At 37.7% G+C, this 17,580-nt stretch overlaps 3 protein-coding genes across 10 annotated transcripts; 2 read left to right on the top strand and 1 right to left on the bottom strand.

The window, feature by feature from the left end:
- Window positions 1-223: 223 nt before the first annotated feature.
- On the top strand, window positions 224-4,888 carry LOC105273250 (clavesin-1). 7 transcript variants are annotated; one of them, XM_011315568.1, is made up of 5 exons: window positions 224-413; window positions 2,693-3,101; window positions 3,192-3,502; window positions 3,567-3,660; window positions 3,952-4,888. In XM_011315568.1, the coding sequence occupies exons 2-5, from the start codon at window positions 2,717-2,719 to the stop codon at window positions 4,101-4,103; spliced, it is 942 nt and encodes a 313-aa protein (XP_011313870.1). In that variant the 5' UTR covers window positions 224-413; window positions 2,693-2,716; the 3' UTR covers window positions 4,104-4,888. The 7 variants fall into 7 exon arrangements, with proteins under 7 accessions (XP_011313870.1, XP_011313867.1, XP_011313864.1 ...); XM_011315565.1 differs by having other exon boundaries at window positions 2,713-3,101; XM_011315562.1 differs by lacking the exon at window positions 224-413 and adding an exon at window positions 684-709 and having other exon boundaries at window positions 2,713-3,101.
- Window positions 4,080-7,808, bottom strand: LOC105273249 (sodium/potassium/calcium exchanger 4). Its single transcript, XM_011315561.1, has 8 exons — window positions 7,575-7,808; window positions 6,997-7,215; window positions 6,647-6,834; window positions 6,206-6,353; window positions 6,006-6,104; window positions 5,660-5,923; window positions 5,429-5,530; window positions 4,080-5,319 (listed from the first exon to the last, which is right to left on the bottom strand). The coding sequence occupies exons 1-8, from the start codon at window positions 7,711-7,713 to the stop codon at window positions 4,985-4,987; spliced, it is 1,494 nt and encodes a 497-aa protein (XP_011313863.1). The 5' UTR covers window positions 7,714-7,808; the 3' UTR covers window positions 4,080-4,984.
- Window positions 7,809-8,658: 850 nt separating this feature from the next.
- zyd (zydeco) lies at window positions 8,659-16,899 on the top strand. 2 transcript variants are annotated; one of them, XM_011315570.1, is made up of 8 exons: window positions 8,659-8,894; window positions 12,732-12,905; window positions 13,077-13,264; window positions 14,011-14,248; window positions 14,867-15,001; window positions 15,094-15,309; window positions 15,395-15,496; window positions 15,649-16,899. In XM_011315570.1, the coding sequence occupies exons 1-8, from the start codon at window positions 8,855-8,857 to the stop codon at window positions 15,990-15,992; spliced, it is 1,437 nt and encodes a 478-aa protein (XP_011313872.1). In that variant the 5' UTR covers window positions 8,659-8,854; the 3' UTR covers window positions 15,993-16,899. The 2 variants fall into 2 exon arrangements, with proteins under 2 accessions (XP_011313872.1, XP_011313873.1); XM_011315571.1 differs by lacking the exon at window positions 8,659-8,894 and adding an exon at window positions 9,616-10,101.
- The last annotated feature ends 681 nt before the right edge of the window (window positions 16,900-17,580 follow it).

The raw sequence follows: 17,580 nt of genomic DNA on the forward strand, positions 1-17,580 counted from the left end.
AGCCGGTGCCAGAGCCGGTGCCAGAGCCGGTGCCGGAGCCCGGGCCGGGGCCAGAGCTAGAGCCAAAGCCGAAGCCGCAGCCAATGCCGGAGCCGGAGCCGGGGCCAGAGCCGGAGGAAGGTGGGACAATTCTCCAGGCTTCAAAGATTCTGTGTCTTCTCTTTCCCCGGCGCATGCGCTCGCTGCAAAATTAATAATGTTTTCAGCATTGTTGGATGGTCGGGGAGATTTCAGTCGTGCGCAGTGAGAGGACACGCGCACGTCTCCGAAAATTCTTATTACACCGAAGTAATAATAAATAAATAATGATCCATGTATTGCCGTGATAATTGTTGCAAAATTAAACTTCACTTTTCATTATTCATTTAAATTGAAAATTATATTTTCTTCTCAAAACAGTTATTCAGCAACAGGTGAGCCCTTTACATATTTCCTTCAATGAAAAATTTTAGTCAAGGTGTGTAGAGATGTTGCAAATATATGGTCGAGAAGAGAGAGCGATCTTGGAGCTTTTAAAGTTCAGAGTATCTTCTCATCTTGGATGTCTTCGTAATGCAAAGTCATCCTTGAAAAGTGGGACACTTGTGTGGTATCTAAACTCGAGAACTAGTCTTCCAAGGTTACGGCGTTGAAAGTTTAAGCAAAACCGTCTTCCACATGTTGAATACATCGTCGGAATATCATTGTTTTCATGCGATATGTTGAAAAAGTAAGTGGTTGTGGTTTTCAAAACTCATAAATTCTACAAATATTAAAAATTATAAAAATGAAAAGGATTATTTTAAATAATTGGAGATATAGTAGTATGACAATTCGTGATTCATTGTCATTTAATAAACATGTAAATTGGATAAATCATCTGGATAATATTCACTGGATTCAGTGGGGAAAGTTTTTAAGGACAATCGTTGTGGAACCGTTTTCCCCAATTGCTCGTTGTATCGTAAAAATGAAAGTTATAACTTTCATGATAAGTCAGAATAACGGAAACGAGTTCTATTGGGTATATCCGCGGTCACAATTTCGTGAAAAAAGAAGATTACACAATGGATATAGTGATTTAAGAACTCTTGTGAACGGCATTTAGTGAGTTAAAGCTTTGGATTTTTTTTTTTTTTTTTGGAGATTTACTTTCTTGGTCACAATGATTATGATTTTGGAAAGTGAAGGCCGGTTCATTAAAATTCATTTTCGAATTCTGCCTCCATTTCGACTCTTCTGCGATCAAAATTTCCATCATTGCCAAGGACCAGAAATGAAAACAGTCAAACCCGATGAACCATCAATTATTTGCCTATTCATCTGTGATTCAATCACAAGGATTATTCATAAACCCAGAGAGGAATGACTATTATATGAATGAATTAATGATGAGACAGAATAGTGGAAGACTTTCCTCAGGATAAATGAATTTTTTAGTCGAGCTTAATGGTGATGAGAGAGGGGAATAATTATTTTGTATTCCATCACCTTTTTATCCATTAAATTCTGCTGTTAGCCCGAAAAATTGGATAACCCGCGCTTACGCACTTTCTCCAGGCAAAGGACTGTATAAATACGAGATGCCAAATAAGTGTACCCTTGATACTCCGGAGAAAAAGCCACGTAATCTCAAAATATAAAGATACTTCGACCTAACTGAAGAATGGAGGAAAAAAAATTCCAGTGCTATAGTGTAGGGGGTTCAGGGACAAATGGACTCAAGTAAAAGCGATCGCATGAGTGATAGGGAGTGGGTCTCGTCGCGGTTCCCCACTTAAATTGATCGCAAACCTAAGCAACCAGGTTACTTGAGCTTAAGTAACCAGCCAGTCAGCTTCTTCGAGGAGGTGCGACCACCAGTAATCCTTTAAAAATTGGTGTGTGCCAAATTTACCTTCCTATCGTTTAAATTATATCTCAAATATATTATAATATAAATGCCAATTCCAGTAATTCTCGAGTGAAAGTAATTTTCTTTATTTTCTCCATACGGTAAATGTTGATTCATCTCATGCGAGAATAACAACTACTCAGATTAAGCCCTCATCGACCATCGGATCGCAAATATATCTAATCAATTATAAATGGTGAATTTATTAAACACAACAGCGCTGTGAAGAAAGTGAAATAGAAAGTCGACTGAAATTTGATTATGCTTGCCAACGCCGCCGTCTCACTTTCGTTTTCGTCCGGTTATTTGGAGCTGCTACTCAATAATTAGTATTACGGTAACGCACGAAATGATCTACAGAGCCAGTATGTTGAGAATCAGTACAACTTTTAAAAAATATTAACAAAGAAACTCTACCTAAACTCTCGAGCTATTTAAATTCTTACATAACTCTATTCAAATTTGTTTCACAAAAAAAAAAAAAAAATAAATTTCCTGCTGGGACTGGCCCGTGAGCTATGACTTTCTAAAAAATGTAATCAAATGACTGCGTCACGTATAATTCTAGCATATATTCGTGTCTCATCGGTGTTACAAACGGACTGAAAAAATTCCAGCCCATTTGGAATAATAATTCCATATACGCTATTCACACCTCTCATCACGAATTATATTAAGGCTCGATGTTTGTTCTCTTTAGTTTTTTTTATTATCGGCGCGTTTGAGAAGGTCCGAGAGATCTATTGACATGTTAAAATTGCTGTTTTGCAAGAGTATGGGGAAGAGCAAGTAAAGACTGAATAATGTGTTAATTGACAGCTACGAATATGTATTCGCAGAAAGATGGGCATGGGCAGTGATATGGATTACCAGTGCAGTTTGAGTGAAGAAGATCAGGCTGTTGCTAAGGAGGAGCTCAGAGAGGATGATGCCATCAGGGACCAAATGCTCGAGCAATTCCGCCAGTGGATTCACAAGCATCCAACCATCAAAAGGTGCAGGACTGATGCTGTTTTTCTTCTAAGATTTTTGCGGACTAAAAAATTCAGTCTGCCTATGGCCCAGGAAATGCTCGAGCGGTATCTCACCATCAGGCAGCTCTATCCTGAGTGGTTCCAGAAACTAGACATCAATGATCCTGATATTGAGGCTATCATCGATGCTGGCTACCTAGTACCTATGTACGAGAGAGATGATAATGGCAGGAAAATTATTTTGTCTTGTGTTGGTGAGTTTGAAAATGAGATTGAGATTTTATATGAGTTTATATGAGGTTTTATTGGAAGTTATTGAAGACGCTGGTGGTTTTTGGTGGTAGGTCGTTTCGATCCTTACAAATTCACATCAGCCCACATGGCACGTGCTCACAGCGTCGTCATAGAAACCCTCATGGACGAGGAAGAAAATCAAGTACATGGCTACACTCACATAAATGATGAATCCGGTCTGACAATGGGTCACATCAGCGCCTGGTCCTTGACGGACGTTCGAAACGTATTAAAATGCATACAAAGCAGCACACCCATCCGACACAAGGGGACACACTTCATTAATATCCCATCGTTCGGCTCCAAAATACTCGAATTCGCCGTCTCACTTCTCACTGACAAACTCAGATCTCGGATATATGTAAATATTGATTTTCTCCCTCGAGCATTACAGCCTATTGATATTTCAAATTTTCCGCAAATAGGTGCATAAGAGCCTTGAGGACCTCACAGACAATATAAACCCCAAGATCTTGCCGAAGGAGTATGGAGGTGTTGTACCACTTGCCGACATGATTGGTAATTATTTGATTTTCATAATTCATTCGGTGGAGATTATTTTTGCTTCTCATTCCTATCTAATTTGTAAGTCGAGGTAAAAGGCAAAAAATCTCATGACGAAGTTGATTTATTTTTTTGCTATTATCATCCGATACATGTATAATTTGCCAACACATACATATAATTTCCATTTATTTTGCACAAGTTATTTTCTCCGCGTGGAAAAAAATATAAAGACATTGATAAATTGTAATATAGATGAACGTATGAATAGAAGACTTAATATCTCTTGTTTCACATTAATTTCAGCGACCTTCAAAATGAAGTTACGGGCTAAGAGAGATGATCTGATGGCCCTAGATGACATGTACATTGAAATATCTCCCAAGGATTCCTGTTCGGCTTCAAATGATGGGCTCTGTGGCATCTCTGGTTCATTTCGTAAATTAGAAGTTGATTAGATGATTAATTTTAATCTCCATCGTTATGTTTGATGATATTTTATATATGTATATGTCACTTCACATCACCTCACCTTTAAGTTTGGTATACAACTAGTTATATAGGTATATGAAAAGGTACAAAGCCAATATCGGTGGTGCAAGTTACCCAAGATTTAGATGAGCTTATTGTGTTTTCTCAAAGCCAATATCGTTCATACTTCTTTCGTAAGTGATAGAAATATTGTATCCATTTATTTCTGGGATAGTTATTCACATTAATTTGATAAGGCGATAAGGTATATTACGATATTCTCAAAGAGATTGATAATTTTTCATTTATTGTACAACATAATTGTATATGCATTAAAATTTTATCATACTTGTAATAGAATTTTTTTTTAACAAAAAAAAGTTTAATTATTTAAAATTAAAAATTTCCACCATTTTCAGGCTATTTTTCGCTAGAGATTTTGAATAGAATATTACTATTAAACAATTGGATAGGGGATTCAATGCAATACAACTCAAACAGAATCTATTTGGTTTTCTACTGGTTACTTCTCATAGGCAATTACGGAACGATAAGTCTCTGTACATGAGCCGCTCTATCAACAGAACATAAAAAAGATTCCGTTTTTCTCATATCTAGAAATATAAATTCTCTAGTCCCTATATAATCACTCACAATAACTACTATATTAGCATACTCAGACCGATCGATCTCACCGAAAACCTATTGGTAATCATCATGTCAATCATATTTGGAATATCTTAATAAGATAAAGTTAAACATTCCAATGAAATAGATAAATACCTAGCACATGTTAATATTAGACTAAAATATTATGAAAAATCAATTGAATGTGGGATAAATTGGGGGCCTAAGCCATAAGACATCGTCAGTGAACACATGTAGATCGATTAACTGGGAAAAATACATTGAGTTCCGTTAAAGATGCAAGTATAAGGAAAAGTCCGTATGTAACGATACAAGTGAGACCGACCTTACGGTCCAATCTAAATTTGTTAAGGCAAAATGCCAAGTAGAGAATAATTAGAGTTGAAAAGAGTGAAACCGAGCTATAAACTAGGCCCTCGGAATTAATCTGTACATAACTGGTCCCAGGTATTTTTGGATAAAACGCCGCTTTGATGAACCATGGCAAGCCCAAACACAGTAACACATCGAAAACATTCGAGCCGATTGAATTACTGATGCCCATCGTACCGTGACCTAAAAATTGCATTTCAAATCATCATCCGTTTTAAAGCATTATTTTAAATTATCCATTATCGACAGTTAGATTGATCGTTGGTGGTGATATCCAGAGAGTTTCTCTCACCTTGATTCGTAACGATAACGCTGGAAACTGCCTCTGGTACACTCATTCCGGCAGCTAAAAATGTCAAACCCATCACGGAATCCGGAATTTTGAACGTATCGCCTGTAAGCAAGAGTAACAACTGAATTTTTATTTACACTTGTAGATATACATCTCTGGCTCATACATTTCGTTTTTTTTTTTTTTTTTTTTTTTTTCGGTAATGAATGCAATAAATCAATAATCAATTACCAATAATTGTAATATCCCAAGCAACAATGTACGACATGGTTGCTATCCACATGATGCACATGAAAAAAGTCACTGGATACCAAGATTTTAGTGATTTCCTCCTACTATCTGGTATAGTGCACAGAAGAGCAAAATTAATTGGCCAAGTGAGAAGCCACCAGAATTTTTCACATTTTGATTCGGGCCATGATGTCATGTTTACTATTTCCAGCGATTCATCTTCATCGAACTCACAGCTATCTGTGATTTTTGGATCAGAAATGTCTGTAAAAATAACTTCCATGAGAAAAAAAATAACTTCACTCTAGTGGATTTTCGATAAGAAATTATAAGATAATGGAATTACGTTTAGGTAGAAGGGGACGATCGTCTAGGTTTTTGTATTGGCTCCGTTTGGAGACCATTGAGCCCATGCATCGGCTGATATCTTTGTTGAAGTACATTGCTAAAAGAGCAATTCTAAATCAATGCCGCAAGTATTGTCTTATGGAAAATACAAGATTAAGCTCTGAAAGCAGTGATACTGTCCCAGAATTTTTTACCTACCCGCTATATACAAAATATAGACAATAACGAGAATTAATGCTTCGTACCACTCGATACGACCGTCGTGAAGAGTTATGATGAGTAATAGGACAGTTATCGCGTAGGCCATTGAATCACGTGTTATTGGCCACCAATCAAGATCTAGAACCTGAAAAGATAGTAAATAACAATGAATAATTAATTGTGCAGTAGATGCTTAAAAATTGGTAGATTCATGAACAAATTCGAAATCAATAGGAGAGTTTAAGCAGTAGAGCAGTAGAGCTAAATTGCTCTTGGAAGTTACTCTTGCTCTCATTCTATATAAGCTCCTTGGGAATTCAATTTATCCTGGCTTTCTCGCAATATTGTGAAGGCAAAGCCCCTTGGAATTTTCACGGGAAAGCTCCATTATGTGATTTCCAATTATTACGTTTTACGAATTTTTAATGAAATATCAACCTCTCTTGCAAAGAGTCCACAACACGCAGGCACCGCCAGAATATTGAACACTGCTGAGCCAACAATAGTGCCTATTCCTAAATCTCCTTCTGTTATGAATGTACCGACGACATTGATAAATAACTCGGGACTCGATGTTGCTGCAGCCATGAATGTAGCACCCGCTACATCCTTTGGCATTCCAAATTCTGAAATTAATCATCATCAACATCACATATATCCGAAGATAGATCGATTGTCACTATATACTTGGCTATCCGAGCTTTCAGACAATTCTATATATCCTCATTTTTAAAAAATTTTCATTTGAAATATTACTCAGTAATATCGGTAATGAAAGCAATACTGACTCTCACAGATGCGTTGTATCGAAGGTACGAAAAAATCGTCGCACACGATAGCAACAAGAAGAAATAAATACAACGCCAAAATAATGTGAACTAGTATGTAACCGGAGCGTCTCTCATCAGCAGTAAATCCGTCAGATGGGAATTCCTGTATCGAGGGAGGGGTACAATTGTCACTTCCATTCACTTCCGCTTCTCCAATATTCATCAATTTTCTTAATCCTGAAAGATAAAATGCCATGTGATGGATATATGGAGAAATATAATGGCAAATTACATTTCCCCTTCCTTCTAGAGATTGCAGAAATAATTCGATGGCCTTCACGTGACACTCCAACGAGAATTACAAGAGATGTACATGATGTATATGACGGGTATCGATTCAAGTATTTCAGACGATGTGACGTACGACAATACGATATCCAGCTATCTTTTTTTTTTTTTTTTTAATTTGAGACATTGAGTTGCCACATCGTATTTATCGTAAAGAGAATCTTGAATAAATATTGCAGGATCGTGGGAAAATGAATCATAATCATATAATCATATGATTGGTCTTAAGTTATATTGAATAGACTCACTTATTCGATTGGAGTTGTCACTGGTCTCCGGATCGTTGGTCAGCAAGCTCGCTAGACTAATGCATAAGTAGTACATCGTAGGAATAGCAATTACTAGCAAAATCCTGTACCCGATCATGTGTCTATGTCTGCGTGCCATATTTTGTTGGAGCTCTAGGGAATTATTTTCCACAATTGAGTGTTTGAAATATTCTTTCGAATGCAGAAAAGTCACCTGGACAATGTCTCACCAAGTACTGAAACAACAAGAAGTTCCCGCTGACCACTAGCACTTTTAAATATTCTCTCATTATCACCAAAGATAAGATATCTGCTAGATATTCAGCTGGCTCACGTCGACCATTCCACAGATGAAAAGGAAAATTTTCTTGTTGTGTTGAACATCATCACGCACATGTTGAAGAGGGACCTGACAATGAGCGGCGCCAATCCATATCTTATTTGTGAATCCTCAGGCTCTCCCTCTAAATTCAGCGAATAACGCTCTTCAGATTAGTCTATCAGTGATCCCAGTCCAATCCCACACAATTTTCAAGAGGTGAAATTATTTTGATTGATTTTCAGAGCATCTTGTCGGTATACGATGCTCGATGATGTTCGACTAGCGACTAGCTTTATTAAAAATGCAAAAAAAAAATCGTTTCTCTCGTTGTCGTTCTCTTCTCGCTTCTGTGGACTTTGCCATCGCCTATAAGGTGAATACATGTGGAATAGACTGTTAACTCATGAAAAATGCCCTTTTTCCATAGAAAAAATATCACTTCAAGTATTTAGATATTTGAGGTATGATACTTGCATTGAGTTGTTCTGTGAGTTCGAGGAAGCGCAAAATTTGAACCTTTCTGCACAAGCCTTTTGAGTGAACCCCTGGGTACAAATAATTTGTCGAGTACCTACTGATGAAAGGCATTTTTTATTCAGTGCAGAAGATGTAATGTATGTTAAGGCAAGGATATAATTGAGCCGGTCAACGCCCCACCATCAATTACGTTGGGTTGCTATCACGAGTTTAACACCCGATCACCCAGCCTCTTATTTCGTCCGACCAGAGCTTTTTCATTTTCATTATTCTCAGTGTAGACGCCACATACTCAGCATCAACTCTACATTACATCAATTACTCGGTGCTTTATGTGACATAATAAGGAACTTTCATTATCACTACAGTTTCTGGCCATTTTCTGGCCATCTTTACTATTTGAAAAAATATAGAATTATCCTAAAAAGGAGTAACGCCTTGTCGATATTACCGCCAATCATCTCATCATTTCACCCTGGAAATGGGATTTTTCCTCTCCAGACCGGTGGAAAATTTCGAAGGTATGTGTTGTTATTGAGCCTTTCAATCACCTATGTGCATTTTCTCCATTTATTTGTCAATTGATTCAACGCACGTGATTTGATATCTCTAGTGAGTGTCTTAATCTCTGTCAATGTTTGAGAATTAAATTGAGATTGTAAACAGTGGAACTGAGATTGTTAGCTGACGGGTTGAAAGCGCAATCGAACGAATAATCAAAGGATATACCAATATGCTCGTTAATTATCGTGTGACGCAAATTGTCGGGAAGAACCCCTAGAAAAAATGGAAATTTTATCGCCACACTCAGTCAGCATTTGCGTCAACTTTCGGCACATGCAAAAAAAAACCATGAAATATTTAACAAATTGCTGTAATTGCTAAAGAATATTACTGAAAATTTCAGTCCATCTGAAGTCGATAGGTTCTACTGGTTTGGTATAGAAATGTCACTTGTCACCGAGTTGTGCAATGTTTTCTCATAACTTTTCTTCACAATTGTAAATAATGTAAAAATCAGATGGATTGAAGGGGAAAAGAACCAAGTGGAATTTTCAAAAGCGAGGTATTCCTTGGGCCACATGTAGTGGTGACGGTGCGATTATGAACCCACGAGTGCTGGTTTATATGCGACTAGAAATTGGAGGGTAAATTGTCAAAGTGGAATGGTCAAAGTTAACTGGGTTCTACTGATGTTTGCGCTAGATGAAAACTACTGGTCTATCCTCTGCATTGGTTGCACTCGCAGTGATCGTTGCACACTCGTCACAACGTAAGACCTATCCGTTCGGTATCACAACAATACAACTTGAATATTTTCACCAAATGGACTTTTTACCATTTTTCCTATTGAAAAAGGGAAAACCCCTTTAATCGTAACAGTGAAGAGACTAGGAAATAAGAAAGTAGAAAGGAGAGAAGAGCGAAAAATCGAGGGCGGTCTGCCGGAGGTGTCACAGCGTCCAGGGGGTTTGATCGATCGAGAATAATCTGATGAGTTGAACGCCAGCGGTCGCCAACTTTTTTTTTCTCCTCTCATTCAATTATTTTCTCCGGGAATTATTAATATTTATCGTTTTTCCAATATTTTCGACGGAGCGATCGAAACGGTCGACGGCTGTACCACTCACCAAGGGAGGGGCATTCCATTCAACAAACGATGTGGCACTTCGGAGTAGTTGTTAATGTAGTATGTGTGTGACAACGGGATTGACAACATGGATACAGGTTTGTTCATTAACTATAATCTATCATTTTTCGAGACACCATCGTCTATTAATTGGAGAGGGTGGGAGGAGGCAGCTAGGGGGATCGCGGCTCACATGTGGAAGTGTTCGGCTTATTTTCAATAGCAGTAGCATTACACGACCAATTAAATTCTCACAATTTTTTTTTTTAACTCATTTGTAAACGCTATAATTTTTTCAACTTATAAAGTCTTGATTATTGTTTTGAAATCAATGCCCAAGTACTTAAGCTTAACAATTGAATTAGTGATAAGCATGGGGAGTCCCTTGGAAAGTTGGAATGAAGAAGGAAAAAAGACAAGTGGGCTCTGGAAAATGGGCGAAAAAATAGGCAAGTTCCATATAATGACTTTAACGGTCATTGAGTGTCTCACGTACAATGTGGAGATCCCTTTCGTGACCAGAGGCGGTTCGGTTCAAACGAGGTGAAACTTAGTACCAATTAATTGAGTGAAAAAGCGGTTTGTGTCAAAGGAAACTCGAGTTAGTAATTCGTACAACAAATTGAGGATGATTGGGTGTTACAATAATGCACATAATTATGATCGTCAAATGATAATTCACAAATTCCTGTAATTAACGGATTATGGAGGATGACCAAGTGGTACCACCGTGGTACCACCGTGGTACCACCATGGATGTCATTTGTTTTGGAGCTTTCTTGCGCCCTCGCATGTATCCCCGGAGTATTTTTTCGAGCCTAACGCAAGTTATTGAGTCGTGTTATAGCCAGTTTATACGACGTACATTAGGCATGAATGGCATCTACTCTGCCGAGTTGAATGAGAGCAATTTAACTTCTTTAGGTTGCTTAATCGGTAGGAAGTCACATCAAGTCCACATAGGTATAACTTTATACACTGGCCACCTTCACGTTCACTCGAGTATCTTGCCATGCACTGCCATGCTACAAAATTACACTCCACATTTTTCAAAAAAAAAAAAAAAAAAAAAAACTTATAAAATTCCCCCCAAACTATCAATTGATATCAATATTTAATGTTTCGTATTTGGAAAAAATTGCCTAATAATTATCTTCGATCGTATGTAGTCAGATGTGTGAGAAAATGCGTCCAAAAATATAAAATAAACAGATGACCTATTGATTGGTCTGGCGAAGGATTTTATTTATCTTTTATTTGAACATGAGACAATGAAAAATCTTGACAATGACTCTACCAATGGCGTTTCATTAGTTCTCGATGATTTTATCCCCTCAGCCCTGGATTTTCTTATTCTTCACTTCATATAGAGTTGCACATTTTCTGGGTCATCGCAGACACGGTAGAGAGATTATTGGTAGCCTTTGCGCCTCCAGGGCATGCGTCGGTCAATTCACACAAATTGAATGAAAATTGTATTGGTGGAGTGTTTACATCGAAGGGAGTGACATAAAAGTATCGAAGAGACAAAACAAAAAAAAAGCACACCTCAAGAAATGGAAAAAGTGAAAAAATCGTAATTATACTACTACTTCTTTTTTCCTTTCTCAACATCAATCGCGTGCTCTTGGTTGTATTATTGAATAACGCGAACGCACAAGCTACATAAAATTGAAGTAATCAAGGCGGCCCTAACGACTCGCTTCCTACTTGAAGCTTTTTCGTTGCTACCGGAAGGCATTCGAGGTTCACAAAAAATATAGAAAAAAAAAGATGACTTGGGGAAATGGAAAAGAAATCCTAGCGTTTCAGCAAATTATCCTTTCAACCTCCAGCTGGAAGAGAAGAAATAAAAAGAAGATTTTAAAAGCTTCGAGGGGATTTTTTTATGGCCTTCAGGAAACTTTTTTAATGCATGGGGCAAAAGTAGATATGTCTGTGAATGGAATTGTATTTGTATATTTATCTATATTTTTGGAATTTGATGAATTTAAGTGAATTTACTTCGATACCTTCGATCTCCTCGATTCGTACTGAGGAATCACTCGAGCTACGAGGAATCCTTCTTGATGACAAAGACGATAGAGATAAATAAATAGAACACGAGCAACGAGAGAGGAACGGAGGAGATGTACGCCTGAATTTTCAGCAAGTAGAAGTTAGCTTCACAATATTACGTAAAACGATGGACATTCCACGACTTCCGTTTGAGGGAGTGGAGCATCCGTGGTTCACTCAATTGAATACCTAAACAATAATTGTAGTCCTTTGTGGATTTTACGAAAAATATTTGCGGGTCAACAAAGTACTTTTTTATTATGGATTATTTCAATAGAAAATTTGAGTGGTATGATGAAATGAAAATGTCTGTGAGCTCGAACGCTGAGCGCATGCATGAGACCTGATTAGTGGGTGTGGGCTAAATGTTTGGTTCTTCGACCTTAATCAATCATCGTGGAATGCCACGAGACTAAAGCACTTGTACTATTGACAATTACCTGGCACTTCATACAAATCACTCGGCCTCGATTGGTCACCTTGTAATTGAAGATGTTATGATTGTCAGAGTCGGGGTCAAGGATAATTTTGAGAATGAATCTTGTCTATGGGTATCAATGAGGCCCTTAATCCAATATTTTTTTCAGGGGCGTAATAATAACCGTGCTATTATTCTGATGCCTAGTGATTTTTTTTTTTCTGACTTTTTGTCACTTTTAATTTAATTCAGTGGGTAATTGCACACTGCCAGCAATCGAGGATTTTCCACATGACCTGTTTGACGAGGGGCAACGACAAGCCGGTGCTGTCGTCGTACATGTCCTCATATCTCTTTACCTGTTCATCGCTTTAGCGGTCGTATGCGACAAATTTTTTGTACCTGCTGTAGAAAGAATATGCCATGGTGAGTCTATTGAGCTTTTTGTCATGCCAACCTCCTTGGAGATTGAAAAGCTTTATTCCTCATTAATTGCAGACTTTTATCAATGAATGAAAATGAACATAAATATGAATTAATCATACGCCAGATGGATGGAGTATAAAATGATGAAATGAAAAAAAAAAAAAATTGCAGCATTGTCAATGTCGAAGGACGTTGCAGGCGCCACGTTTATGGCAGCAGCAACATCCGCGCCCGAGTTGTTCGTCAACGCAATTGGCACATTCATCACCGAAGGTGATATCGGTGTCGGTACAATAGTAGGATCGGCAGTCTTTAATATCCTCGCAGTACCCGCCTGCTGTGGTATTGGCGCAGGAATGGTGAGTTTGCTATTTTCAGTTCGATACCACAGGCTGTCCATTTTACGACCTTCACTTATATCAAATAATCACATATTTCACCGTCATTCGATAACACCACTCGTAATTGTTTTGATAAACATTTCTACCGTTGAGATTTCATATCTTGGTGATGCCCCAAATTACCAAAATCGTACTTTCATCTGTTCATCTGGTTCTTTTGCATTCTTGTTAACCACATCACTTGGCAAAACATTTGATCCGCCTATGTATCCATTAACCGATCCAATTAATCACAACCCCCTAACCCCGTCTCACCTTATCCTAGAGGAATTTTTACTTGTCCGTTGGCAAAAGCCATCCCCCGTAGAGGAATGAGAAAGGAAAATTTGAGCTTGTAAATGGCGTTGGAATGTGCTGCTATTGTAGCTGGTGAAGCATACCACCCTCCTCCATTTCTACTCTCCCCGTGAGTACTTAACGCGTCATTCTCCATTTACATGAAACCGAGAGGCTAGTGCAATATCGCGAGAAAACTCGAGGGATGCTAATGGCGCTGGAACGAGATGGCTAGGGGCTAAGAGTACCTGTCTTTGTAAACATCCTCCAGATTAACGCTCAGTTGAAGTTTCGCATTCCCCATAATACTCATACAAATACCATAGTCATTTTATACTCACACTTTTTTCAATGCTCATTGTAAGTTCAATAGGTTGAGTAATTCTATTGAAATAAATAGAAATACTAATAAATATTCAAATATTCAGGTGGTTCCACTGGATTGGTGGCCAGTGAGCAGGGACTGTCTGGCGTACGGCGTCACAGTTGCAATCCTAATCTGCATTATTCACGATGAGAGGGTGGAATGGTATGAGGCATTGTGCCTCGTCCTCCTCTATATCGTCTATATCGCCGTTATGTACTGGGACAAGTCCTTCCAACGGTGCACGAGATTCCGCACGAAAAACAGTGTCTCCTCTTCAGAAGACGCCCGAATTCCTCCCGGTAAATCCTCATTGAAAATAAATTTACTCAATTTTTTTATTAGACCCAGTGAAAAATCCAATTCAGTCCAGTCCAGTCGGGCTCGTTATTAAAAACCCATACTCATACCCACATTGGAAACGCAATAAAAGGCTGAATAATTTATCATCATCATCAATTTATCTGACAAAATATGTATGGAAAGAATGTGATAAAAAAAATGCAATGTTTTACGAGTCGATTTACAATTTTGTTTGAACCTCAAAAAGAAAAGTGAAAGGGGGCAAGGAGAATCAACATCTGTTGGATGGTTCATGAAATTTATCTGATAAAAGGGGTATGGAGGAGCTTAAAACACGTTTGTCCCGAGTATCCGGAGGGTGAATCGATCTCATGACCCAGTCACGAAGAGATATCGATTCTCCCTTGCAGTGTTAGCCTCACTTTTGCCCATTGGAATAGACATTTAACTGATTAATGCAGAGACAATTTTTAATGGAAAATAAAAGAGTATTTAGCCCAATGTATTTATCTAATGATCGAGTTCTTCGGGCGACGGATTAATTTGAATTCGATGATGCTTTCCTCGAATGTGATATGATGCTTTCATCGAACTCTCTTGATTGTTTTTGGCCACAGGAGACGCTGGTGAAATACACTTATCAAGATCCGATAAATTGCAATCTCCGGGTGAGAGAGTTGAGCAAATTGCGACCATCGACGTACCACTGCAGAATGGCGGCACTAAAAATCAAGAGGAGAATCACGATGCTGGTCAGTTCAACTTGGAAATAAAACATTTTAATATATTGACATTTTTTGTCACATAAAAAAAACATGTTTTTTGTCTATTGATGAATTTTCAGATTACGAGTATGAATTGCTAGTTTGGCCGGCCCGAGGCGGATGGATTCGAAAAACTGCTTGGATATTAACGTGGCCAATTCACCTAATTTTCATGTGTACAATTCCCGACTGTGAGAAGCCGAGATTCAAAAAATGGTTTCCCATAACTTTTCTAATGTGCATAATGTGGATAGGCTCACTGAGTTACGTAGTAGCCTGGATGATAACAATTATTGGTAAGAGCCATTTGGCACTGACGAATTGGCAAAATACAAGCAAATGCCTTATCCAATTATTTAGTAATAATTTTCTGTACAATAGGCGATACACTGAAGATACCAGACTCTGTTATGGGTATAACATTTTTAGCTGCTGGAACTAGCGTGCCCGAAGCTGTTTCAAGTGTTATTGTAGCAAAACAAGGTAAAAAAAATGTTTTATTCCTCAATACCACATTGTCACGTACTTGATAATGAATTTTAATACTGCCAGATAGCCAGATCCATTAACATCCGTGAAAGCCAATCAAGAGAAATATTTAAAAAAATCAGTCATTACGTACTCTCGTGTTTTAGGTCACGGATCGATGGGAATCAGTAACTCGATCGGCTCAAACACATTCGACATACTACTATGCCTCGGCCTACCCTGGCTCATTAAGTCATCCTTCTCACCGACAATTCCTGGTCGTCACTTCATAAGCATCAACTCTGGCGGTCTAGAATACAGTGCAATATCACTACTCTCGACTCTATTACTCCTCTACATAGCCTTCGCATCAAACAAATTTCAGCTTGATCAGAAAGTTGGACGTGCTTGTCTCTGCATGTATGCAGTCTTCCTCATTCTCGCCTCGCTTATCGAGCTCAATGTATTCTTCAGGGTAAATCTTCCAACTTGCAAGAAAACAGTCAAGTGATATGAAATCTCCTAGACCTAGAATCTCATTAATTCAATTAACTTTTTTTTTTTTGTGAATCTCTCTGACAATCTGGGTTTGCCATGTCATGTGGATTACCAATATGAAGAATATTGAATAAATCTCTCAATGAATATTCGATATTTAATATTCTTCATGCACAACCCGAATCATTGATCTACTGCGATACTCGAATTACGCTCCGAGTATGCTGGTATTTTCTTCTGACGTTATTATTTCTTTCTCGAGAAAACACGTGTTGTCAGAGGTATATGAGAGGGTGTTTCTCAAGCACCAGAATGTCTGTTACATAACACTCTTTGAACTGTCTTTGAAGCTGCGCTACGTAATATCGACTCAGAGACTTTCAAATTTATTCGCATATAAATATCTACATGAGCGCACACGTATTATTTCCTCCCCTCTCCCTTCCACTATTCTATTCTATTCTATTCTATTCTACTCTTTGTGTACAGTTTTTATGACACGCTTGATACCAATGGTTTCAATAATTCAAAAAAATATTTTATACATTCATTACTCTTCTAGAATATTTACCTCACTTTTCAACTCGCGACAATCAATTTTAGCCAGAGATTATTATCTTCACAAATTATTTTAATTTTTCACTCTCTCTTTCTCTCCCTCTCTCACGCTCTATTCTATAGTAATTATTTTGGTAATTTTTATGTTAAGGACATCATTTTTATTATTGTTTTTTTTTTGGCACAAAGTTTGAGACAACGAAGGTGATGGTGAGTGCCGACAAAAGAGTCAATTGTATTGCGTCGATTTTAGGTCGAGGTTGCACAAGTGGAAAATTTTATTCTTGGAAATTGTTGAATTGAAGAAAATTTGTAAGTGGAATGTATGTAGCTAGTTAAATTTACGACTTAAGATTAATAAATTGCAGTAATAAATTATTATAAAAGAATAATGGTTGGCTAATTTTTTAATGAGCAGCCGTCTTGGTCGTCATGTGTGAAGTGAATTTAATTGAACTTTATGGAATGTATAGAAAAAGAGAACAATTCTAAGGACATTTCTCTGTACGTTTCAATCCATTCCAACGTCAATAATCACTGAGGTCCACATTTCCTCTTCAAACGGGAAAGTGCAGAAGGGAAGGGTAAACGTGGAACGCATATGCATGATTTGGCTCGACAGGTCGTGGGGTCGATTGCAAATTTACTGATCGTGAAGTGATATAATTACCTGCTTACGGATAATGTTTATGTTTTTTTATGCATCCTAATTGCTCAGAATTGTAAATTTATCAAGAATCATATCTTTTCATCTGTCATCTTTCAATAATTTTGGGAATTAAAACAGGGTCAATGAAAATTAACAATAAATAATGCTATCATTACAATAACTAAACTAATTCAAATGATTGTATGTAGGAGTAATGTTCGGAAAATCCAATCATGAAAATAGAGAAATCGATGTGATCAGTTTTAGGTCCGGATAAGACTTTCTTCCGGCATTTTTTTTTTAACTTCAAACTAGGAGAAAAAATCGTCTGGGATCCCCATCGAGCGACTGGATAGGGATAATCCACTGAGTATGCTTGACTTTTCAGGTCACT

The sequence above is a fragment of the Fopius arisanus genome, unplaced genomic scaffold (genome assembly GCF_000806365.1).
Source record: "Fopius arisanus strain USDA-PBARC FA_bdor unplaced genomic scaffold, ASM80636v1 scaffold00005, whole genome shotgun sequence".
NCBI classification, from domain to species: Eukaryota; Metazoa; Arthropoda; class Insecta; order Hymenoptera; family Braconidae; genus Fopius; species Fopius arisanus.